We start from the raw sequence: 26,522 nt of genomic DNA on the forward strand, positions 1-26,522 counted from the left end.
CTCGCACCTCTTGCTTACTAATTGTCTGCGTTGAAGTATGTTCTCTTTGTACTGCTTTGTTCCAGTTCCCTAGCAGTCTGAAAGGTTTGGCCACCAGGAGGTGACACCATAACCCAGTGGCCAGGATTTGATGATCAGAACTGTCTATGCTGTTACATAGTTTAGTCAGGTTGAAAAAAGACACAAGTCCATCTGGTTCAACCAAAAAAAACTTGAAAACCCAACCATACAATCCCATATTGTATTAAATTGTAAAATTCCCAACTTTTGTGCAAAAAAAAAAAAAAAAATATTTTCATTTTCTTTCCACATTTTCTGAAAACTTGTGGCAAAAACAGAGTCTTCAAAAATACGCCTCTTAAAAATACACTGGGGTCAGGAAATTAGATGCATAATTTATGCCTGAAGGTGCACCTTGGATTTTGGGCCTCTTTGTATGCCTAGAATGTGAAAAAGTCTCATGTGGTATCGCCACACTCCGGAGAAGTAGCAGAATGTGTTTTGGGGTGTATTTCCAAGTATGTTAATCTTATTAATTGGAAAAGAGTTAGTATGACAAGCACTGTAAAAGTCTAGAGTGTCCTAAATTACTGCAGTAATTTAGGAGGGTAAAATGAAGGGGGGCTATTAGGGACGTTCGTGTGGGGTATCCGGTAAGATATGAACTGTTCACACAAGTCCAGTAGGTGTAGTGAATACAGAGTATATATAGAAGTGGCAGCCGGCTCGTCAGAGTAGGAAGGACTCTGTAAGAAAAAGCAAAACACAAGTGGCATGCAATGCCAAGCCGCTGCAAGCAAAGCCAACAGAATACTGGGATGCCAAAAAAAGGGGATTCACTCCAGAAATAAAGAGATTATTCTCCCTCTCTACAAGACTCTGGTCCGGCCACATCTTGAGTATGCTGTCCAGTTCTGGGCACCAGTCCTCAGAAAGGATGTGCTGGAACTGGAAAGAGTCCAGAGAAGGGCAACAAAAATAATTAGGGGAATGGAGGACATCAGCTATGAGGAAAGACTACAAGCACTGAACTTATTCTCTCTGGAGAAGAGACGATTGAGGGGGGATATGATATCAATGTACCAATACTGTACTGGCGACCCTAGCACAAGGAACAAACTATTCAGAGAAAGGGAATACAATAAGACACGTGGCCACTCACTAAAACTAGAGGAAAGGCGGTTTAACCTTAAAGTACGTAGGGGGTTCTTCACTGTAAGAGCGGTAAGGATGTGGAATTCTCTTCCACAAGCAGTCGTATCAGCAGGGAGCATCGATAGTTTCAAAAAACTATTAGATGGGCACCTTAAAGACCACAACATACAGGGGTATACAATGTACGGTTAACAGCAAACACACACACACATCATAGGTTGAACTGGATGGACGGATGTCTTTTTTCAATCTCTCTAACTATGTAACTATGTTACAAGAGCAGCGCCAATCTAAGTGTAGAGTTTAAAAGTCAATGGTACACTTTATTGTCATGCACCTACAGACAGGTAGAAATTAAGGAGCATGTAGAGGGCGACATCTTGCAGGTCCATGTGGGAAGCAGTATGGTGTCCTCCGAGTGTCACGTTGCTGGCAGCGCCGGTGGATTCCAGTGCTTCAGGTCCGTGAGCGAGGGGAAGAGCCTGATGTTGCTGTTGCCAGGGAGACGGAAAGCAAATGCAGGGTGGGTGGACGTCAGGGCACGCATTCGGAGCATGCATGCTTCTTTCTCAGGCCTTCCTCAACGTGACACTCGGAGGATGCAATACTGTTCCCCACAGGGACCTGCAGGATGTCACCCTCTACATGCGCCTTAATTTCTAACTGTCTGTAAGTGCATTGCAATAAAGTGTACCATTGACTTTTAAACTCTGCACTTAAGATTGGTGCTGTTCTTGTGTTTTGCTAATCCTATTAATTGCCAACTTTGTGTAAAAAAAAAAAAAAAAAAAATATATATATATATATATATATATATATATATATATATATATATATATATATATATATATATATATATATATATATAATTTTTTTTTTTTTTTTTTTTTTCTTTCCTACATTTTCCAAATATTTGTGGCAAAAAATTACATTTTCAAAAGGCTCATTATGTCTTTCAGAAAATACCTTGAATTCTGGGTGTATCCACTGTCCTGGTTCTCCAGGGCCTCCAAGAATGTGATGGGTAATCAGGAAATTAGATGCGTAATATATGCCCCTGGAATGCCTGAAGGTGTTTTTTGGATTTTGGACCCTTCTATGCATCTAGGGTAGTAGTATGTGGTATCCCCATACTCGGGAGGCATAGCAGAATGTGAATTTTGGGGTGTAATAGCAAGTATGCCTATGCTACTGAATGTGTAAGAAATGGCTTGTTAAAACGACAACTTTGTGGAAAAATAAACCAATTGTATTTCTTAATTTCTAAAAAACTGTGAGAAAAAATTACAACTTCAAAAAGCTCACCATGCCTATTTCTAAATACCTTGGACTGTGTACTTTATTGTATTGTCCTGACATTTTAGGGTCTCAAGAACTGAGATAGGCAGTCAGTACATCAGGATTGATCAGTTTTCAAATACATACGGTATATCATAGTTTGTAGACTCTATAACTTTCACACACACTAAATAATATACATTGTTTTGGGTTATTTTTAGTACATTTTGGCCTAAATTTATGAAGAAAGATTTACTGTATTTGCAAAATTATAAAACCATAACTAAGAAAGAAGTAGTTTTTTATATACATTTTTTTAAATTTAATATTTCATTGTTTATATAATAAAAAAAAGGGTGATTTCATACCACCAAAAGAAAGTTCTATCTGACACAAAAAATTATAAAATTTTCAGTTGGGTACAATGTTACATGCCTGAGTAATTGTCACTCAAAGTGTGACAGCATGGAAAGTTAAAATCTGGCCTGGACTGGAAGGGCGTGAAAGTGTCTGGACTTGAGATGGTTAAAGATTTCTTAACCTTGACAGAGATGGTGAGGTATATGATGAGTACGAGTGATGACTATGCTCCATAGAAAAAATGTGATCTTTGGTTATGATCTGAATTGCTCAATTGGATAGGGGAGTTTTTTGTTTTTTTTTGTTTTGCTTTGTTTTGTTTTTTTGTTTTTTAATGGATGAGCTACATTAGAAAGCATTTGCTTTATTTTTTTTAAAATAATGGCATAATAACACCTAAATAACTTGGATTGCAGGTTTTGCGTTAGTTTGCCTAGGTCAGACTTTGGGAAATAGAAATAGCCAATTGTTTGAGGAAATAATGTTTTAAACGAAAACGCTTTGACAGTTGCATTGCGGGGTTTTTCAAAACGTGCATGGGAAAAAAAAAATATATATAATAGCGAGTGTAGAAAAGAATCGCGCTCCTTTAAAAAAAATCACATTTTGTTGTTTTGCAGCCTGAAAAGACAGACACAGTTTTTGTTTTATCCAGCTATATTTATTAATACAACTTATAACGTCCAAGTGAAAGATAACACAAACATTTAAAAAAAAAAAACAATTCAAAAAAATTCTTAATCACTGATCATGTCAATATTTTGTTGAACCACCTTTTGCTTCAATTACAGCTTTTAGTCTATTGGGATATGTCTCCTCTTTGCAGACCTGCTCAAGTTTAGTTAAATTTGATGGTTTGTGGGCTGCAGTCTTCAAATAAATCCACAGATTTTTGGTTCAAGTCTGGGCTCTGACTAAACCATGCAAGGACATTCACATTTTTCTCCTTCAACCACTATGTGGTAATTTTTGCTGTGCACTTTGGGTCATTGTCATGTTGGAAGGTAAACCTTCTTCCCATTGACCATGTTCTGGCAAAGGGCAGCAGATTTTCCTCAAGAATGTGATGGTATTTTCCTCCATCCTGACAAGTGCTTCAGTCCCTGCTGCAGAGAAACACCCCAATAACAGGATATTACCACCCCCATGCCTTACTGTAGGAATGCTGTTATTTGGATGGTGAGCTGTGTTGGATTTCCGTCAGACATTTAGTTTGGTGTTGAGGCCAAACAATTCAATTTTAGTCTCATCTGACCACCTATAATGAACCTTGAAGATCCTAAGGCCACATGGAAAAATGTGTTATGGTCAGATGAGACTAAAATTGAATGATACTAGAGCTAAAGCTAATTGAAAAGTCTAATATTTAGGGTTTTACAGAAACTTTTACCAAAGGAAATTAGACTATAAGGGGATGTAGCAGATTTGATTGAATGCCTGCCTTAAAAAAAAAATATATACCACGCCTTTAATGAATAAAGTAAAAGTAAAACTTAATTCAAACTAAATTTGATACGCTATGTAAGGATATACAAAATACACAGATGTAATATGAAACGTTTAAAAGGACAATATTTTTTAAAATTCTATTTTGACTTTTTTGTTTTCTACCAGTATAACACGGTTGTCTTTATTCTATTGTCCTTAATGGACTTAGGAAAAAAGGATTTTACAGAGAGTACAAAATTCAATTTTTTAGTTGGGTTAAACCACATTTTAATAGGTGGGAATAGGGAAAAAAGCCAGCAACAATGGTGTAATGATCTCTATTCTAGAGTCATTAGGAGCTATAAAGGCTTTGCGGTGCAACCCAACAGACTACACCTGTAACTAATCTTTAGTGTACTGAATCCTTTTACCAGTTCCTGCCCAACGTATTGCTGAATGATGGCGGCGGGAACCTCTCCTCCCTCCGGTTGGGCATCATTTGATATCCTCCCGGTCTCGCCGCTCGTGCACGCCCCCGGAGGCATGCAGCATGGCGATCGGGTATGAGGCGTGTTCCTCGGACACAGTCATTCCCCAATCAGGGTAAAGAGCCAATGAAATTGGCTCTTTACCATGTGATCGGTTGTGTCCAATCACAGCCGGTCACATGTGATGTTCTCGTGCACGCTGCTTGTGGCCGGTTGGGCATCATTTGATGTCCACCACTTCTCGCCGCTCGTGTGCGCCCCTGTGGGCATGCAGCACGGCGATCGGGGATGAGGCGTGTTCATCGAACACAACCCCTCCCCGCTCTTGGAGAGGAGTGTCCAATCACAGCCGGTCACAAATGTCAACAAACGAACTCGCTGTTACCAGGTTCTCAGTGAGTTACAGTGAGTTACCATTTACAGTGTAAAGTACTGTCCCCAGGTTGCTCCAGTAATAAAGAGTACCTGTCTGTAAGTCCATCAGAGTACCTGAGTACCTATCTGCAGCCCATCAGAGTACTCGAGTACATGTCTCCAGCCCAGAGTACCTGAGTACCTATCTGCAGCCTATGAAAGTAACCGAGTACCTGTCTCCAGCCCAGAGTACCCAAATACCTGTCTCCAGATGCACTGAAAAACAACAAGAGTAGGGCACACCAACCTTGAGGTGTGTACAAAGACCACTTACCTTCTCGCATACCACTTCAGTGCAGGAGAGACACTGCTTTGGAGTACCTGCCTCCAGCCCAGAGTACCCGAGTACCTGCCTCCAGCCCAGAGTACCCGAGTACCTGCCTCCAGCCCAGAGTACCCGAGTACCTGCCTCCAGCCCAGAGTACCCGAGTACCTGCCTCCAGCCCAGAGTACCCGAGTACCTGCCTCCAGCCCAGAGTACCCGAGTACCTGCCTCCAGCCCAGAGTACCCGAGTACCTGTCTCCAGCCCATCAGAGTAGCCGAGGTCCCGTCTCCAGCCCATCAGAGTAGCCGAGGTCCCGTCTCCAGCCCAGAGTAGCCGAGGTCCCGTCTCCAGCCCAGAGTAGCCGAGGTCCCGTCTCCAGCCCAGAGTAGCCGAGGTCCCGTCTCCAGCCCAGAGTAGCCGAGGTCCCGTCTCCAGCCCAGAGTAGCCGAGGTCCCGTCTCCAGCCCAGAGTAGCCGAGGTCCCGTCTCCAGCCCAGAGTAGCCGAGGTCCCGTCTCCAGCCCAGAGTAGCAGAGGTCCCGTCTCCAGCCCAGAGTAGCCGAGGTCCCGTCTCCAGCCCAGAGTAGCCGAGGTCCCGTCTCCAGCCCAGAGTAGCCGAGGTCCCGTCTCCAGCCCAGAGTAGCCGAGGTCCCGTCTCCAGCCCAGAGTAGCCGAGGTCCCGTCTCCAGCCCAGAGTAGCCGAGGTCCCGTCTCCAGCCCAGAGTAGCCGAGGTCCCGTCTCCAGCCCAGAGTAGCCGAGGTCCCGTCTCCAGCCCAGAGTAGCCGAGGTCCCGTCTCCAGCCCAGAGTAGCCGAGGTCCCGTCTCCAGCCCAGAGTAGCCGAGGTCCCGTCTCCAGCCCAGAGTAGCCGAGGTCCCGTCTCCAGCCCAGAGTAGCCGAGGTCCCGTCTCCAGCCCAGAGTAGCCGAGGTCCCGTCTCCAGCCCAGAGTAGCCGAGGTCCCGTCTCCAGCCCAGAGTAGCCGAGGTCCCGTCTCCAGCCCAGAGTAGCCGAGGTCCCGTCTCCAGCCCAGAGTAGCCGAGGTCCCGTCTCCAGCCCAGAGTAGCCGAGGTCCCGTCTCCAGCCCAGAGTAGCCGAGGTCCCGTCTCCAGCCCAGAGTAGCCGAGGTCCCGTCTCCAGCCCAGAGTAGCCGAGGTCCCGTCTCCAGCCCAGAGTAGCCGAGGTCCCGTCTCCAGCCCAGAGTAGCCGAGGTCCCGTCTCCAGCCCAGAGTAGCCTAGTACCCATCTGCAGCCCATCAGAGTAGCCTAGTACCCATCTGCAGCCCATCAGAGTAGCCTAGTACCCATCTGCAGCCCATGAGAGTTCCCGAGTACCTGTCTGCATCCCATCAGAGTACCAGTGTACCCGTCTGCAGCCCATTAGAGTACCCTGAGTACCCGTCTGCAGCCCATTAGAGTACCCTGAGTACCCGTCTGCAGCCCATTAGAGTACCCAAAGTACCCGTCTGCAACCCATCAGAGTACCCGAGTTCCTATCCAGGGCCTTCAAAGGTATGATAGGTAGTAAGGAAATTAGATATGTAATTTATGCTCGTAGAAGGCCTGAAGGTGCTCCTTGCATGTTGCGCCTCTCTACGTGGCCAGGCTGTATAAAAGTCTCACACGTGGTGTTGCCATACTCAGGATGAGTAGCAGAATGTATTTTGGGGTGTCATTTTTGCTATGTACAGTCATACCCCTTGAAATTTTCCACATTTTGTCATGTTACAACCAAAAACATAAATGTATTTTATTGTGATTTTATGTGCTAGACCAACACAAAGTGGCACCTAATTGTGAAGTAGAAGAAAAATGATAAATGGTTTTCAAATAAATATCTGAGAGTGGGGCGTGCATTTTTATTCAGCCCCCCTGAGTCAATACTTTGTAGAACCACCTTTTGCTGCAATTACAACTGCAAGTCTTTTTGGGTATGTCTTACAGCTGCACGATTAATCGTATAATGTTCGCGATCTCGAGTCAACCTCCCCTCTCCATCCCCAAATTCCATGATTCTCAGTGCAGTCATAATGGGTTAAGATGACGCATAGCCAGACATCCCAAGTCTCTGGCATATGGGCTGCGGCTGCCTGACACCCAGGCGATATCCTGGCTGTCACTGTCAGAGCTCAGCTGTCAGAACGGAGCCGATGCTTCCTGTGTAGTTCAGGCTCCTTTCTGTCACAGGCGGAGTAATATCAAATGCTCCAAGGAGAGCTACAGGAAGCATTGGCTCTGCGCCGCTCCTCACACTCACTCTCTGCCAGCAGTACCAGACGGTGGTTAGTGGTCATGGTGGTTAGTGTGTTCCTTTAATACCTCTCAGAAGAAGTAAACCTCTGTATACTAATTGCACTGCATTTGATCATCCTCTAGTTGTGTTTAAATTTGGTAGGGTTGCAGATTGCCCCGTCCCTGAAATGATTTTTTGCAGTTTGGGATGTCTGCATAGTAAAAATTATCAGCTCCCATTTGTGTAGATGCTGGCATCAAGGGTGTCCCCGGGATGCTGGCATCGGTATTGTGGTGGGATTGCTAAGGTAGCCAGTACTGGAAGGAAAGCCACCGGGCGCGGCGGAGCCAGCTTTGAATGCAAATGGCGCTAATACAGGAACTGACGTCAGCTAAGAGACAACTTGATGCAGTGGATGGGTGGCACCACGTTTCTTCTTCAGACATAGGCCCTTGGGACACTGCACCCTTTATCCCTCTCTGAATTGTACATTCCTGCCATGCTTTTTCAAATGTGAACTGTCTTTATTTAACCATTATTATCATGACAGAGGAGGGAAGGGGGGTAATCCTAGTCACAGCTTTTTTTCAAATGTTTAATTAAAAAAATAATAATAATATATATCTTTAAAATAAAAAAGAGTTTGAGAATTGTGATCTTCAGTCGAATCAAAAAAAATTGCGATTCTCATTTTTGCCAGAATCGTGCAGCTCTAGTATGTCTCCACCAGCTTTGCACATCTAGAGAGTGACATTTTTGCCGATTCTTCTTTACAGAACAGCTCAAGCACTGTCAGATTGGATGTAGAGCATCTGTGAACAGCAATTTTCAGAGATTCACAGATTCTCAATTGGTTTTAGGTCAGGACTTTGACTGGGACATTCAAACACATAAATATATTTTGATCTAAACCATTTCATTGTAGCTCTGGCTGTATGTTTCGGTTTATTGTCCTGCTGGAAGGTGAACCTCCGCCCCAGTCTCAAGTCTTTTTGCAGACTTAGTTTTTTTTTTTTTCTAAGATTGTCCTGTATTTGGCTCCATCCATCTTCCCATCAACTCTGACCAGCTTCCCGGTTACTGCTGAAGAAAAGCATCCCCACAACATGATGCTGTCACCAATATGTTTCACGGCAGTGTGTTTAGGGTGATGTGCAGCATTAGTTCTCCACCACACCTAGCGTTTTGCTTTTAGGCCAACAAGTTAAATTTTGGTCTCATCTGACACCTTCTTCCACATGTTTGTTGTGTCCCCCACATGGCTTCTCACAAACGGGACTTCTTATGGCTTTCTTTCAACATTGGCTTTCTTCTTGCCACTCTTTCATAAAGGCCAGATTTGTGGAGTGCATGACTAATAGTCATTCTCCCACCTGAGCTGTGGATCTCTGCAGCTCCTCCAGAGTTACCATGGGCCTCTTGGCTGCTTCTCTGATGAATGCTCTCCTTGCCCGGCTTGTCAGTTTAGGTGAATTTCCATTTCTTAGTAGATTAGCAGTTGTGCCATACTCTTTCCAATTTCGCATGATGGATTGAACAGTGCTCCGTAAGATGTTCAAAGCTTGGGATATTTTTATAACCTAATACAACAACATACTCCCGCGGATGAGTGGGTTGACTCTATAGTGTCCGTAATGTCTGGTAAAAAAGTGGATAATTCCTAAGATGCCTTGCTGCCCTCTAGGACTGGGGTCCTCCTGGTCATGCTGAAAAAGTAAAAAGAAAGAAGAGGGCGCACTGGCCTAGTGCATTATCCAACAGATTTATTAAAATATATATGATAAAACCATAAAGATGTCTGCTCACAAACATGGGCATTTAACTTGCTTAGCAAGCCACATGAATAGCTAATCACACATTGCCTAGACTGCCCAGCAAAGGGAGGGGGCCCGAGGTAGGACTCATCTGGCTGATGCAATTCAAAGGACTGACCTTATTTAGAGACTCTGAAGAAGGCCAGTCCTTTGAAACGTGTCAGCCAGCTGGGTCCTTTTAGGGCCCCTCTCTTGGCCAGCAAGCATTGTGTGAGAGATTAGTCATTCATGTGGCTTGCTGAGCGAGTTTAACGCCCATGTTTGTGAGCAGACATCATTATGGTTTTATCATATATATTTTAATAAATCTGTTGAATAATTTATAACCTAACCCTGCTTTAAATTGCTCCACAACTTTATCCCTGACCTGTCTGGTGCGTCCTTGGCCTTCATAATGCTGTTTGTTCACAGAACAGCTGTATTTATACTGAGATTAAATTACACACAGGTGGACTCTATTTACTAATTAGGTGACTTCTGAAGGCAATTGTTTCCACTGGATTTTTGCTAGGGGTATCAGAGTAAAGGGGGCTGAATGCAAATGCACGCCACGCTTTTCAGATATTTATTTGTAAAACATTTTGAAAACCATTTATCATTTTCCTTTCACTTCACAATTATGTGCCACTTTGTGTTGGTCAATCACGTAAAATCCCAATAAAATACATTTACGTTTTTGGTTGTAATATGACAAAATGTGGAAAATGTCAAGGAGCAGGAATACCTTTTCAAGGCACTGTACATGCTTTGTGTTAGAAATATCTTATAAATTGACAACTTTGTGTAATAAAATAAAATTGGTTTTCATTTTCTTTCCACATTTTCCATAGATATACAATATACGTTGGGGTCATTTTGTGGGTAATTCCACTGTTCTGAAGCTCAATGGCCTTCAAACATGTGATAGGTAGTCAGGAAATCCTGTAATATGTGTTAATTTGTGTAAAGTTGTGTAATTTATGCTCCTAGAATGCTTGAATGTGCTATGGGGCCAGGCTGTGTAAAAGTCTCACACATGGTATCGTCATACTCAGGATAAGTAGCATGGGGTGGAATCGCAAGTATGCATATGCTGTGTGTGAGAGATAACTTGTTAATATGCCAATTTTGTGTGTGGGAAAAAAATAAAAAAATAAAAAAAACATTCTTTATTTTCCCAAGAATTGTGGGAAAAAATTCCAACTTAAAAAAACTCCCCATGCCTCTTACTAAATACCTTGGACTGTCTACTTTCCAAAAAGGGCTAGTTTGGGGGATATTTGTACTGTCCTGACATTTCAGGGCCTCAAGAAATCAGATAGGACGTCAGTACATCAGGTGTAATTGTTTTTCAATGATTGTCACAATAGCTTGTAGACACTATAACTTTCACACAGACTAATATCCACTAATTTGTTTTATTTTTACTAAGGATATGTAGCAGTATAAAATTTGGTCCAAATTTTTGAACAAAAATGACTTATTTACAAAATTTTATAATAGAAACCTAAAAAAAAAGATTTTTTCTCTTTCATTCACTGACAGGCACAGCTTCAATTCTTCAGACCATTGGGCTTATGCTCTCGCTCTCTGGAGTAGGACTAGGCAGAAACCTTTTTGGTTACGCCCCTGGGGCAGTCCCAGAGGGTATACTATCACTTCCTGCTTTAGGACTCCAGTTTTTTCTGCCTAGTCAGGAGTAAGGATCTGGCTCTCTGCTGGGATCTGTGGTCCTGGCATTTTTTCCTATTTAAATTACATTTTTTACTTTTTCTTTATTATTTTTTTTCCTGTGTGCACTACAATCAACTGTTCCTGTGTGAACTACAATCAACAGCCGGACTGGGCGATGCACTTGGATATCCTAGATCCTTACTGTCTTCCCAGTCTGGCCTGCGAGTGCGACCCAACTATTAGCTCCACACTAGATTGGCCCCAACATAGCCCCACTGGACGGGGGTTGGCCGGCGAGTGAAACACCTCACGAGGTCGCATAGCCCTGATCACGACAGTAGTCACGACCAAAGTCGCAGCGTACCTGCTGTGGACTGCTGGGAGTGGCGCCCGCCTGGTGACCGTGGTGTGGTGAGTAGTGTCCCCCCTCCTTTCCTGCGGAATTGCTGGGGTGGTCATGGGCCCCACCACGGGATGGTAGGTCCCTCCTGTGTCCTTCCTCCCCCCTTGTGTTTCCCACTTCTCCTGTGCGGGGTTCCCCCTTAAGTTTGTGCCCTATTTTCCCCCCCCGGCCCCTTTTTGGGGGCATGGGTGAAATTGGGTAGGGGGACTGCATGGTGCTTGGCTGGAGGAGCAGTGAGTGCTGGTGCTGCTGGGGGGTCTCTTTCTGGGGTCTGTGAATTTTTCCCTGGGGTCCAGGGTCCCATGCAGCGTCACATGGTGCCGCCATTTTGCCATGGTCTCTGTATTCCTGGCTTCGGCGGCCATGTTTGTGTAGTCCAGCGCCCATGTTTTTGGTTTCCCCTTAGAGTTTCATTGGCGGCCATTTTCTTGTAGTCAAATGCAGTACTGAGGCTGTGTGGGCCTCTAGTGTCAGGTCAGCGTTTCCTCTTCCTGCAGTGTGGCAGATCATTTTTTGGCACTCTCCAGCTGGGGTGGTGAGTCTCTGGGGGTAATATATACTTTCCTCTGCTATATATAGCGCAGCGAGTGCGCTGATTCTTGTGGTGCCCCAGCGGTGCACAGGGGGAGGGGCCCCCCATATTTTTTTTTAATATGTTTTTCTTTGCTGAGCAGCATGGTTCCGTTTAACCTCTTCACAACCGCCCGCAGATGTACTGCGGCAGGCAGCCGCTGCTGCGCAAATTGCCATACATGTACGGCGGTTGCGAGCAGGAGGCTTGGGGGCACGCTTACGCCCCCCCCCCCCCCCCCGCTCGTCAGCAGGGAAGCCGATGCAGCGGGCAGGCGGCTCCAATTGCCGCCTGACACCCGCGATCATTCCGCGCTGAAAGAGAAGAATGGTCAGCTGTTGTAAACACAGCTGACCGTTCTCCCTGGAATGATTATAGAGCCCCTGTGATCCTTTTTATATAGGATTACAGGTCTCTATGGTCATTCCACAAGCCATTCCCCTAGGCTCACATTTAACCCCTTGATCACCCACAATGTTAACCACCTTCCCTTCCAGTGTCATTATTACAGTAACCGTGCATATTTTTAGCACTGATTACTGTAGTAATGTTACTGGTCCCCCCAAAAGTGTAAAAAATGTCAGTTAGGGGTCCGATCTGTCTGCCGCAATATTGCAGTCCCGCAAAAAATTGCAGATCACCGCCATTACTAGTAAACAAAAAATAAAAAAACAATAAAAATGACATAAATCTTTCCCGTAGTTAGTAGACGCAATAACTTTTGCGCAAACCAATAAAAATACGCTTATTTCGATTTTTTTTTTTTTACCAAAAATATGTAGCAGAATACAAATTGGCCTAAAATGTTAAAAATATTGATTTTTACATTTATTTATTTATTTATTTATTTTGGAATGTTATATAGCAGAATGTGAAAAATATTGATTTTTTTTTTTGTGTATAGCGCAAAAAGAAAAATCGCACATGTGATCAAATACCACCAAAAGAAAGCTCTATTTGTGGGGAAAAAAAGGACGTAAATTTTGTTTTGGTACAGCGTCGCATGATTGCACAATTGTCAGTTAAATTCACGCAGTGCCAAGTTGAAAAAAGTTGCCTGGTCATTAAGGGGGCAAATTCTTCCGGTCTTAAAGTTGTTAACCCTTTATGGTCATAGAGCCTATGGCACATGTTTCACCACCCAATCCACTGGGTGGATTGGGTGGTGAAATGGAAGCTGCGGGACCCTCTGGGTCTCAGTCTAACCTGACAGCCATGACAGTAGCCCTGCAGTCGCTAGTAGCCAAAGTAGATATGGCACTGCAAAGGAGACCTGGCAAGAAGTGCCCCCCACCTTCACCTGTATCCTCTGCTTCCTCAGAGTCTGAGGAGGATTTGGCCACCGTGGACTAGAGTCAGCCCACAGGGTTTGTGTCCACGCAGGCTGAGTGCTCGAATAGTGAGGATAAGTCCTCCTTCTCTGCAGCCACGCATGAAAAAGCGCTGATGGAGGCCCTGATTGTATCAGTGCAGGAAACTTTAAAGTTGGAGGACTCAGCTGCTGCTGAGTAGGCTATGTCGTTGCATTTTGGCACCCACTAATCTTGCAAGGTGTTTCCCTTTCGTGCCTATTTTGACAAGATTGTCACTAGTCGGTGGGCTTTCCCGAAACGCATGGTTGGTATACCTAAGCATTTTGCTAGAAGATATCCCTTTGAGGAATCTCTTCTAAAGAAACTAACAGTTCCACCGTTGGTGGACTCTCAGGTTTCCAGGCTAAATAAGGCCACACTTTTGCCGGTGGAAGACTACCCGTCTTTTAAGGACCCCGTGGACAAAAGAGCTGAGACTCTAGTCCGTACCTCTTCACCGTGGCCGGTTCAATGTTAAGACCGGTGTTTGCTATCACCTTGGTATCCCAGACCTTAACGTAATGGGCTAAGATTTTGCGCCAGGTTCTAGAGGGGAGTCAACACCATTCTGAGCTGGCGGATCAGTTGATCCAAGGGTTACAGTATATTTGTGATGAATCCCTGGATGCGGCTCCCTTGGCTGGCAGGGTTTTTGTGATGGCGGTGATCCTTCGCCGCATAATCTGGTTGAAGTACTGGTAAGCTGACCAGGCTTCTAAAAAGGTGCTGACTGATCTTCCTTTTGTAGGTGACCATCTGTTTGGTGCCTCTATGGAAGAGATCATTATTGTTCTAACAGGAGGTAAGAGTACATTACTTCCACTGGCTGCTAAGGGCAAGGAACCTCAACGTAACCGAGGTCCCTTCTTTTCGGCTCACGAATGGCCATTTCATCCGGCTTGCTCGCAAGAAAAGGGCTCGAGATCCACCCGTAAATTTGCAGGAGGCTCCAAAAGACCCTGGAATGGATGCTTCCACAGACGAGCCTTCCCCAGCCTGAAGAGGGGCCCTCACCCGCGTTTGGGGTGGGGGGGCGTCTTCGCTTCTTTCCGGATTTGTGGACCTTGATCATTCAGGACAAATGGGTCCACCTGATTCGGTCCGGTTACAAGATAACTGGATTCAACGTCAGCCCGGGTGTTTATACCTTTAGACAAAACTTCTGAAGCTACAGGATGCTGTTCGGCTCCTGTTGTCCAACCATCGATCGTCACTCAGGACTTGCATGCAGGTACTGGGTCTGATGGTATCTACCTTCGAGGCTGTTCCGTTTGCCCAGTTCCAAACCAGATCTTTGCAAAGGGAGATTTCGATCAAATGGAACAAGGATCTGCTGTCATTGGACAATCTGATTCTGTTGAGTCGTGGTTCGAGGGAATCTCTCCTATGATGGCCCTGCTCCCTGGCTCTACGTTTGGGAAAACCCTTTCTTCCCCTGTATTGGACTGTAATCACTACAGATGCCAGTCTGTTCGGATGGGTAGGTGTCTTGGGAGTGTGTTCGGCCCAAGGTGTCTGGACTTGGGAAGAGTCCAGGTTGCCAATCAACATCCTGGAAATTTGGGCGATCAGACTTTATCTGTCTCAATGCACGGATCATCTGCAGGGACGCTCTGTGCCGATACAATCGGACAATGCTACATCTGTGGCATATGTCAATCATCAAGGGGGCACCAAGAGTGCCCTGGTGACCCGGGAAGTGGCCGGCATCTTGAGATGGGCAGACTGATATGTTCCCGCCCTCTCTGCTGTGCACATTCCGGGGGTAGAGAATTGGCAAGTGGACTATCTCAGTCAGCAGACGTTGGATCTGGGAGAATGGTCTCTTCACCTGGAGGATTTTCATCAACTATCTTCGGTGGGGGACCCCCGATGTGTACCTACTGGCTTCCCATCTCAACAGGAAGGTGCAGAGGTTCGTGTCAATGACTCGGGATCCTCTGGCCGACGCCGCAGATGCCCTGGAGGCCCCTTGGGGTCAGTATTGTCTGATTTACGCCTTTCCTCCAATACAACTTCTCTCGAGACTGTTATGCAGAATCAAGGTAGAAGGGATTCCAGTCATTCTGGTGGCGCCAGACTGGCCTTGCTGGTCTTAGTATGCAGGCCTGGTAAGGCTGGTAGCAGATGTCCCTTGGAAACTTCCTTTCAGGGACCAATCTTCCATCCTGCTTTACGGTCGCTGGCTTTAACGGCGTGACTATTGAAAACCAGGTGCTGAAAGACCAAGGGCTGTCAGAGTCAGTGATTCCTACGCTGTTGAAGGCTAGGTAATCTACTTCCAGGAAGGTTTATCATCGAGTTTGGAAGGCGTACATTACTTGGTGTGAGTCGCAGGAGGTTTCGCGTCTCACCTGTTGGAGTTTCTACAATTGGGTGTACATCACCGTTTGGCTCTGGGCACCATCAAGGGCCAGATTTCAGCCTTGGCTATTTTTTCCAAAGGCTGTTGGTGGCGAAGTCCTTGGTTCACACTTTTGTGCAGGAAGTTCGCAATCTGGCTCCTCCGGTGCGTTCCCTGGTATCTCCCTGGGATCTCAATTTGGTTCTATCTGTGCTTCAAAGGCCTTCCTTTGAAAATATTTGAGAAATTCCTCTGTTCACTCTGTTGCAGAAGGTGGCTTTCTTGGTAGCCATTACTCCTGCACATCGCGTGTCGAAGTTGGCTGCGTTGTCCTGTTGGTCACTTTACCTGGTGATTCATAGGGACAACATGGTGTGGCGACCCTGTCAAGTGTTCCTTCCTAAGGTTGTCTTGGGGTTTCATTTGAATGAAACATTGATAAAGAATTTTTTGGGATCAAAACTCCCAGCTGTGATCTTCCCATGCAGTGCTACCACCACCAGATGGAAAATGAAGAGGGAAAGGATCCAGGCCACATAAAATTCCCTCCAGGCGGATGTGGTGTCGCCTAAGAAGATAGCCACCCGAACCAAAGGTAGAATAGACCCGAAAAAAGATTAGAAAAGAGGATAAAATAAGAAGACATCAAAAGTGTATATTCCAACCTGTAACATTGATGTCTGGAGCAAACTATGAAATGGAATAAAGCTCTTAGCCAGGTTAATCCAATATAACCATAAGAGCTACACGTATCTGCTTCCTGGATCTACAAGGTTCAGCTCCTATGGTCAAAAATAGAGGATTATCACTGAATGTGTCACCATAGTCATATATCCCAAATCCTAATTAAAATAAATTTCTTTTACGTCCTCTGACAGTCGCCGCCCACTCATACAGTCTGCACTTCTGGGTATTGGTCTTATCCACAGGAGTAAGCTAGGCAAAAGATTTTGTTAGAAAAACATTCACAAAACCTTTGTATAGACACACCTACAAGGGGCTGTCCCTCTGGTCTAATACCCCCAGCTAAAAGCATTCCCAAATCAGTTTGTCTTTGCCTAGCATAGGAGTAGGCTGGCTTTTCCCTGGCTGGGGCTGCAATCTCAGCCTTTTTCTTCTTATATTTTTTTCTCTCTGAGAAAGTGATTTTTCTTTACAATAATAGCTTTTTATTTGTTCCTGCACTTAGTTAGTCGGACTTCGGAAGACTACAGCGTTTGCGGGCTGGGAATCGCACTGGTTGTCCTAAAGCCTTATGGAATCCCAGCCTGCTATCGAGCGTTAGCAGGTTATGTGTACGCCCAGGCCTCGCAAACGACCATGTTCTTGTCCTCAGGGATGAGCCTGCAAAGTGGCTACTTCGCTGGAATGTCTCAACTGCGGTACGCCGCGTGTTGCTAGCGTCCTTCTCGGCTGACGGCTCCACCACCCAGAGTGGGAGGCTTCCTGTCACAGAGCGGTACCCATGTTTCGCTGGACCGGTGAGTACCATGATACCCCTCTGTCTATGGCATTGTCTGTCGGGGTGTGTCTGTGGGCCCTCTGTTTATGGGGATGGCAGTGCACATGGATCTGTGATATCCCCCTCATGTCTGTCAGTGCGGACCCTGTGTGTCCCTTCCCGGTCCCTGCGGGGGCGCTGTGGCAGTTCTACCGCTGTGTTGAGGGTTGCGGGGGTCCCTCATGTCCCTGAGGTGCTTCGGCAACATTTTGGGGGTACAGACATGGTGTGTGGGGGCCGCAATCGGTGTAAAACCGCGGGACCGCCATTTTAGGTGTGGGCAGGCTGTTTGGCCTCATTATGAGGGCAGCAGCCATTTTCTGCAATTCTGTTGGGTGAGGGTAGAGCCCACATATAGAAAGACACATAAAACAGCCAAAATAGTGTAATACTGTTGATTTAATATAGGTGCATAGTAATTACAATGATTGGCTCCTTACATTTAGTTGTGCCCTCCTGGCACTGGGCAATTCGCATTGGTAGCTGCGGGTATCAGGGAAAAAAAAGCTCTACGAGGGTCTGCAGTACCCTCTCTTGAGTCTCCTTCCCCCCTTCTAGCGTGCGGCGGTCGGCGTGCGTCCCAGCCTGCGCTCCAATGCTCTTACTCGCTACTTCCGGGTTTAGCAGAGACCACTTTGCTCAAACCCGGTCTCTGCTAAACCCGGAAGTAGCGAGTAAGAGCATTGGAGCGCAGGCTGGGCCGCACGCTAGAAGGGGGGGAAGGAGACTCAAGAGAGGGTACTGCAGACCCTCGTAGAGCTTTTTTTTCCTGATACCCGCAGCAACAAATGCGAATTGCCCAGTGCCAGAAATGGCACAACTAAATGTAAGGAGCCAATCATTGTAATTACTATGCACCTATATTAAATCAACAGTATTACACTATTTTGGCTGTTTTATGTGTCTTTCTATATGTGGGCTCTACCCTCACCCATATGAGTAATACACAAGGAAAAATAGGAGAAAGGAGCAGTATATTCTGTTTAAAGAAAGAGGAGTCCGTAAGGTCTGATCCACCTATATAAAGGGATCGTAGGCGTTGGGGGTCTTTGCGACCTGCTTCAATCTGGTAAGAAGCAAAGAGTGTCACACCCCATCACCGGAGCACCCAAGATCCAAGCAATTAATATATTCAAGTTTTTTTTCCCTGCATGAGTTGACTTGGACTATGAACGACCCATAAGCACTTTAAAAAATCACTTAAAGCGGAGTTCCGGGCACAAAATCGATATTTTTTTGTTTGTGCCCGTCCGCTTCTACACCTTCACCTGAAAAGGAATTGGATAGTTAGGTTTTTTTTTTTTATTTATTCACCTTGTAATTGAAGATCGAAGATACTCACCTAGTCTTCACTTCCTCCCTCTGTGCCGAGGCTCAGTCGTCTCTTCCGGGCTTGCACTGATTTCTGGGAGCTGAACGTCATCGCTCCCAGGAATCAATGCGACGGCACCGGCCCCGCTCGTCACTTCCGGGCGACGCTGTGGAGGAATGCGGCGCCGCACCGGAAGTGACGAGAGGGGCCGGTGCAGGCGCATTCTGGGAGAAGAAGACGCGGAAGAAGACGCCGAAGAGGACCGCGCCGGCTTCAGCTGCCCACAAGAGAGATGGAAACGCTGTGGAAGAAATTTTATAAGTGAGTATTTCTTCTAAAAGGTAAGTGCGAACCGGGACAGTTCAGAGGCTAGCCATTGTGGAATGTGCTAGCCCTGACTGTCCCGGGGGTATGTTTATTGAAAAATGGTTTCTGTGCCCGGAACTCCGCTTTAAGCACTGAAATAGTAGTCACAATATTTTTTTATTGTTTTATTATTTATTTATGGTACAATAATTTATGTTATTTAACATATCCGTGGCTGCACATTTAAGCACTTTATTTTTGCACAAATTGTTGTACAGCACTTGCACTTTATATATTAATTATTTATATATATTGTATATGTATGCACCACTGGCATTTGTACCTGGTTATGTGAATTTTTAGTAAGTTTTTAAATAAGATCACACACTTTCAAATAATTTATATTTACCAAAGTGTTGGCTCCTGTTCTAGCCTTGTTGCGGGTACGGGGGATTGCCATCCTTGGGTACCTGGACGAGCTCCTTTTAAGGTCGAGCTCCAGTGCCACTGTTGCGTGATCTGTCAACCACGGTTCAGACGCTCCAGGAGTTCGGGTGGACCATCAATTTTCAGAAGTCGACATTGTCCCCTTCTGTTCGTCTCCCTTACCTGGGGATGATTCTGGACGCCGCCCAGGCGAAAGTCTTTCTTCCGGAGGACAAACTCCGGACTCTTTGCACAGTTCCACACATGATCTCAGCAGGCGGAGATTCTGACCAGGTGGGACAGGCATCCTCACTCCTTGGAAAGGAGGATCTCTTTGAGCCCCCAAGTCAGATAGGATCTTCTGTGGTGGCTCCAGTCTCCGTCTCTGGCGGAAGACAAATCCTTTCGACCTTTGCTGTGGTAACCACGGACGCCAGCCTGTCGGGCTGGGGTGGCGTTCTGGGCAATTTGTCTGCCCAGGGCACTTGGTCGGAGGGGGAATCCTCCCTACCGATAAATGTCTTGGAACTGCGAGCAATCAGGCTCTGTTTGCTTCGTTGGTCGGATCGTCTTCAGGGCCGCCCTGTGCGTGTGCAGACGGACAATGCAACTGCGGTGGCTTACATCAATCACCAAGAGGGCACCAGGAGTGCCCAGGCGGCCAAGGAAGTGGCCGAGATTCTGTCTTGGGCCGAGACGCAGGTCCCGGCGATTTCGGCAATGTTCACATTCCGGGGGTGGAGAACTGGCAGGCGGACTATCTGAGTCGCCAGACCCTGGACCATTGGGAATGGTCCCTACACCCGGAGGTGTTTCAGATGCTGTGTGCGCGGTGGGGATCCCCGGATGTGGATCTGTTTGCGTATCGGCTAAACAACAAGGTGGGAAGGTTCGTGGCAAGAACACGCGACCCTCTGGCAGATGCCTCGGACGCGTTGGTAGTGCCTTTTGAATTGGTATCGCCTGATTTATGCCTTTCCCCCAATTCAGTTGTTGTCCAGGTTCCTTCGCAGGTTGGTCTCGGAACCGAGGTTGGTGATTCTAGTGGCCCCAGACTGGCCGCGCCGGTCTTGGTACGCGGACATCATGCAACTGGTCGTCGAGCCTCCCTGGCGGCTCCCACTACGAGACGATCTTCTGTCTCAGGGGCCGATCTTCCATCCTGCTTTACAGTCACTGGCTTTGACGGCGTGGCTATTGAAAGACAGGTCTTGAGAGACAGGGGTCTCTCGTCGGCGGTCATTCCTACCTTACTTAAAGCGGAGTTCCACCCTGGAATTTTTTTTTTTTAATACCCCCGGGACAGTCAGGGCTAGTGCATTCCACAATGGCTAGCCTCTGATCTGTCCCGGGTTGCACTTACCTGTTAGGACAAATACTTACCTTGAAAAAGTCTTGTCCAGCGCTGCCATCTCAGATGTGGGCAGCTTGAAGCCAGCGCGATCCTCTTCGGAGTCCTCTTCCGCCTTCTTCGGTCCCACGATGCCCTGCGCCGGCCCCTCCGTCACTTCCGGGCGCGCGCGTCATCCCTCCACAGCTTCTGGGCATGCCCAGAAGCTGTTTAGAAGGGGATGACGCGCGCGCCCCGGAACTGACGTCGGGGCCGGTGCAGGCGCAATGATTCCTGGGAGCTATGACGTTCAGCTCCCAGGAATCATTGCAGAGCCAGGAAGTGACGACGTGCCCACGGCCGAGGAAGGAGGAAGAAGGAAGTAAGGTAAGTATATTTTCTTCGCTACGAGGTAAGTAAAAAAAAAAATAAAAATGCGATTAGCCATTTGTTTTTCAGGTGACCCGGAGCGAGAAGATGGAGGTAAGTATAAAATTAGGGTGGAACTCCACTTTAAGGCTAGGAAAGCCTCGTCCGGGAAGATTTATTATCGTACCTGGAAGGCTTATTTCGCCTGGTGTGAATCGCAGGGCTTCCATCCCCGCTCCTTTTCGGTAGCGAGGGTGTTAGCGTTCCTGCAAACTGGTGTGGAGCAGCGCCTGGTGCTGACCACTATCAAGGGCCAGTTATCTGCGCTGGCCATTCTTTTTCAACGCCCTCTGGCATCGAATTCCTTGATCCGCACTTTCATTCAAGGGGTGCGTCATCTGGCTCCCCCTAGGAGGGCACCTTTGCCTCCTTGGGACCTGAATTTGGTTTTGTCCGTTTTGCAACGTCCTCCCTTTGAGGACATCCGGGAGATTCCTCTGCTGGTGCTGTCACGGGAAAGTTGCCTTTCTGGTGGCGGTCACATCTGCTCGCAGAGTGTCGGAGTTGGTGGCCCTGTCGTGCCGTTCCCCCTATCTGGTTGTTCATAGGGACAAAGTAGTCTTGCGACCTCATCAGTCCTTTCTTCCGAAAGTGGTTTCGGATTTCCATCTCAACTAGCACATTGTCTTACCTTCGCTGTGTGCGAAGCCTAAGCATCCTAAGGAGTTTGCCTTGCATTCCTTGGATGTGGTAAGGGCGATCAGGGTTTACCTGTCGTCTACTGAATCCTTCAGAAAGTCGGATTCTCTTTTTGTCTTTCCTGAGGGACCTCGGAAGGATATGGCTGCGTCTGCGGCAACCATTTCCAAATGGATCAGACAGACGATTGTACAGGCCTATTCAATTAGGAATCAGGTTCCACCTTTCCCTGTCACGGCGCACTCTACCAGAGCGGTTAGTGCGTCTTGGGCCTTCCGCCATCAGGCGTCGGTGTCCCAGGTGTGCAAGGCGGTGACCTGGTCGTCCATGCATACCTTTACTAAATTTTATAAACTTGATGTTCTGGCATCGGCAGATGCCTCTTTTGGCCGCAAAGTTCTGAGTGCGGCAGTGCCTTAGGGGAGACATGGCGGTTTTTAGCTTGTCTCCTCCTTTTGGGGTTTATTCCCCCTTGGTTATTTTGCTTTCCTGGGATTGTTCGCTCCTGTTGATCTTCCCTGTTACCCAGTGGTTACCTTTCTGGTTCAGAAAATGTTCTTTTCTCTGACCTGGGTGCTGTTGCCTTTTTTGACAGTTACGTTTCCCACCCCTCACATCTACACTGCTTTGGGACGTCCCAGAAGTGCAGACTGTATGAGTGGGCGGCGACTGTCAGAGGACGTAAGAGAAAATAGAATTTTTGTAAGAACTTACCGTAAAATTCTTTTTTCTGAGTCCTCTGACAGTCGCCGCCCCCCACCCCTCTTTTGGGGTTCATGGATTTCTACACTGCTTGCTACCAAACTGATCTGGGAATGCTGTTAGCTGGGGGTATTGGACCAGAGGGACAGCCCCCTGTAGGTGTGTCTATACAAAGGTTTTGTGAATGTTTTTCTAACAAAATCTTTTGCCTAGCTTACTCCTGTGGATAAGACCAATACCCAGAAGTGCAGACTGTATGAGTGGGCGGCGACTGTCACAGGACTCAGAGAAAAGAATTTTACGATAAGTTCTTACAAAAATTCTATTATTTCCTACCCTTGCAGAGTTCCAAAAAGATGGATAAATGATGCTGGCGGTCAGGTACGATACATATCCACACTATCCTAAAACCAGATTTATAGGGATGAAGCAATAAAGCAGTATGAGATTAATATACTGTTTAGCAGGAGGATCCCCAAGCTGTATACCGCTCTAGGTTTCCACAGGCAGAGGGCAAAAATCCATAAATCCCATCATCTTCAAAGGACCCACCACAGGAAGGTTAGAGAAGCAAATAAAACCAGTTAGCAAGGATTAGATAAGACCAAGCCCCCAAATTACAACCATGGATATCTCTCACTCACTGTCTCCCGATGAGTATCGCCATCATGACCGCCAGTAGTTGGATCATTGTGAGCAGCGTCTTGAGAGGCGTCACAATCCGGACAGCAACCAATCCTGACTCGCGGAAAAGGCGCTCCGGACCCACTGTCAAATTGCGCATCTGGGAGTTTTGATAATCACTGGCGTAGAATTGTTTAAAAAAATATTTGTTCAGATAATTTACACTTCATATTCTATCCACTACAGTATACATTATAAACACACAAACTTCTGAAGAAGCGGAATGTTTCCGTGAAACATGTCAAGTAGTAACGGATAGGCGCAAACCATGCACCTTTTATAGCTGCAAACGAATCCAGTCAGGCAGCTCTTCTTGAGTACTATACTTATCAGTCCGTAGCCCATGTGATATTATTGATACTTTAATTGATGGATGTTGTACATGTTTACATGTAATGGACATACAATGTATGGAAATTGCCGATTCTTTGTTTGTTCTTACGGATGGACCTTGTAATTGGCAGGCCGCATCTGCTGCAACCATTTCCATGTTGATCAGGCAGACGGTGGTGCAGGCCTACTCCATTAAGGTTCAGGTTCCTTCTTTCCCTGTTAAAGCACATTCTACAAGGGCTCATAGTGCCTCCTGGGCCTTCCGTCATCAGGCGTTAGTGGTTCAGAAATGCAAGGCAGCTACGTGGTCATCTGTACACACATTCACAAACTTTTCTGAGATGGATGTGCTTGCATCTTCGGATGCTGTGTTTGGCCGCAAAGTTTTGCGGGCTGCAGTTGCGGAGGCTTCCGATTTCTTGAGGGTGAAAATTTTCCTGGTGGTGAGCTCCAGTTCTTCCTAGTTGAGCTCCTGTTGTTACCTGTTTGGCTATGTTTAGCCTTGTTTTGAATTCTGCGTTTGCTGTGTTTTTTTTCCCCACCCTTCAAATTGACACTGCTTTGCGACGTCCCAATGGTCTGAAGAATTGAAGCGGTGTCTGCCAGTGAATGAAAGAGGAAACTGAATTTTTGTCTTAACGTAAAATCCTTTTCTCTGAGGTTCACTGAGAGACACAGCGCCCACCCCTCTTTTGGGGTTGAGTTATTTCTTCTTCTGACACTGCTTGTTACAAACTGGAGTCCTACAGCAGGAAGTGATGGTATACATTCTGGGACTGCCCCAGGGGCATAACATCTTGGAATGGGGGTGCTGCGTCCTGAGGTACTCTGCGACTTTGGCCGTGACTATTGTTGTCATCAGGGCTATGCGACCTCGTGAGGTGTTTCACTGGCCGGTCAGCCCCCGTCCAGTGGGGCTATGTAGTGGCCAACTTAGCGCGGAGCTAATAGGTAGGTCACACTCGCAGGCCAGACTGAGAAGACAGTAGGTATCTAGGATATCCAGTGCATCGCCCAGTCCGGCTGTTGATTGTAGTTCACACTGGAACAGTTGATTGTAGTTCACACAGGAACAAAAATAATAAAGAAAAAGTGAAAAATTCCATTCAAATAGGAAAAAATTCCAGGACCACAGATCCCAGCAGAGATCCAGGTCCTTACTCCTGACTAGGCAGAAAAAACTCTAGTCCTAAGGCAGGAAGTGATGGTATACCTTCTGGGACTGCCCCAGGGGCGTAACCAAAAAGGTTTCTGCCTAGTCCTACTCCTAGAGTGGGAGAGCATAAGCCCAATGATCTGAAGAACTGAAACTGTGTCTGTCAGTGAACCTCAGAGAAAAGGATTTTACGGTAAGACAAAAATCCATTTTTTTTTCAACATTTTCGCTTTTTTTTTTTCGCTGCTTTTGCAAAGCAAATTAAAAACCACCAAAAGAAATCTCTGTGTAAAAAAAAAAATATATATTTTTCATTTGGGTACAATGTTGCATGACTGAGTAATTGATTCAAATTGTGAGAGCACTGAAAGCTGAAAATTAGTCTGGGCAGGAAGGGGGTAAAAGTGCTCTGTATTAAAGTGGTTAGGAAACATTTAATGTAAGTTTTTTTAGATTACTGTGCATTTGTATCTAGCTCCACTGTCGTTTCTTTGTTTTGACAGCATGTCAATATATTTCTGTCATTACAAAATGCATCTGTTTTCTATATTTTGCAGAATTTTGTATCCTGAAATACCCAAAAAATTGAAAGAACTTTTGAAAGATGGCTTTAAGGTACATTTTACATTTTACTGCACCTGGGCAGCAGAGATGATGGCTATGATGCAAGCTCAACCAAAACTTATTGCATAATATGTTTTTTTTTTGTGTTTTTTCTCTACTTCATACATGTTTGAAATGCTGTACGTGTTTTTGGGTAGACAGGAGTGATTGGTTATACACGTTCTCCTTATATAAAGTGGCAATGTATTCTTTTTCATTTTTTCCTAAGAGAAATATTAGGGCTGTTAAGGTTCACCTTTTCTGAAAATGCTAGCTGCTTGACTGAACTATTTTATGAGCCACTGACCATTGAGTATGCATGTTTGGTAAGTCAGAAGTCCATTTGCATGCTTATTTTGGCCCAGTGACTGAAGATATTGAAGCAAGAATTTTAGAATGAAAGCAACTACCATGTGAAGAATGACAACTGTGGCTTCCGTGCTTCTTTCAGGAAAGCATTATTATACATTTTTTCAGCCTTGCCACTCAGGGATAAGTGCATGTGCAGTGCTTGTGTTCCCACCCTATCAGTGCATAAATGTCTATTTAAGTACCACACACAGGCTGACCTGTCCTCTGTCTGAGCTCAGAAAAAATAACAGCCACACATTCTGGGCTGCTGGAGAAGGGTAAGGCCACACCAATTGCTCTCAATTTGACAGCCGTGTCGGCGTGTGGCCCACCCTTGCATAGCTGTCATATTGGGAGGAGTGGCTGTGACCTAATTGACATGAATGGGACTGCCTGCACAGGGATGCACGAAACACTTGTTATATCATTGTTTTGGAGTGGTGTTATTACTGAGCGTGAACAGAAACTGGATTTAATGGACAGCTGTGTAAGGGAGAGAATATGGTCAAATAATTTAAAATCAACTAATCTGTGAGGTAAGCCTTCAGAACAATTCATTAATGAAGATTTATTTATTAGATATGCAAATTGGTTACTGCTTCTTAATATATTACACTTCCTTTGTTTGATTAATTAGTGATTGAGATTTTTTTTCTGTTAGCTTAACCAGTTCCGGACCGCCCACCGCATATATACTGTTGCAGGGCAGCCTGGCTGCGCAAAATTAGGTATAGTTACGTGATGCACGCCCGTGATATGGTTTAAAACCGATCAGTCATTAGGTCCAGGCCAATGATTTATGGCCTGGACCTGGTCATCGGTTCTGACTAATGTAAACACAGGCATGGGAAATTATGCAATCTCTCCTGGAGTCTTTTTCGGTTCCAGAGGGAGAGGAGAGAGCATCAATAGTGAGTACACAAGCACTACACTGACACCAGTACACACAGGCACATTTATCACCCCTTATCACCCCCCAGTTAACCCTTTAACTCC

At 46.0% G+C, this 26,522-nt stretch overlaps 1 protein-coding gene across 1 annotated transcript in view; it reads left to right on the plus strand.

Annotated features, from left to right (window-relative positions):
- Positions 1 to 26,522, plus strand: part of PNKP (polynucleotide kinase 3'-phosphatase) — a 213,542-nt gene that overhangs the window by 81,272 nt on the left and 105,748 nt on the right. The window contains exon 6 of the mRNA XM_082273922.1: positions 25,130 to 25,187. Coding sequence (XP_082130048.1) covers positions 25,130 to 25,187 — 58 coding nt within the window. The remainder of the gene's footprint in view (positions 1 to 25,129; positions 25,188 to 26,522) is intronic.

This window comes from Pelophylax lessonae (assembly GCF_965119305.1).
Source record: "Pelophylax lessonae genome assembly, chromosome: 12".
Lineage (NCBI taxonomy): Eukaryota > Metazoa > Chordata > Amphibia > Anura > Ranidae > Pelophylax > Pelophylax lessonae.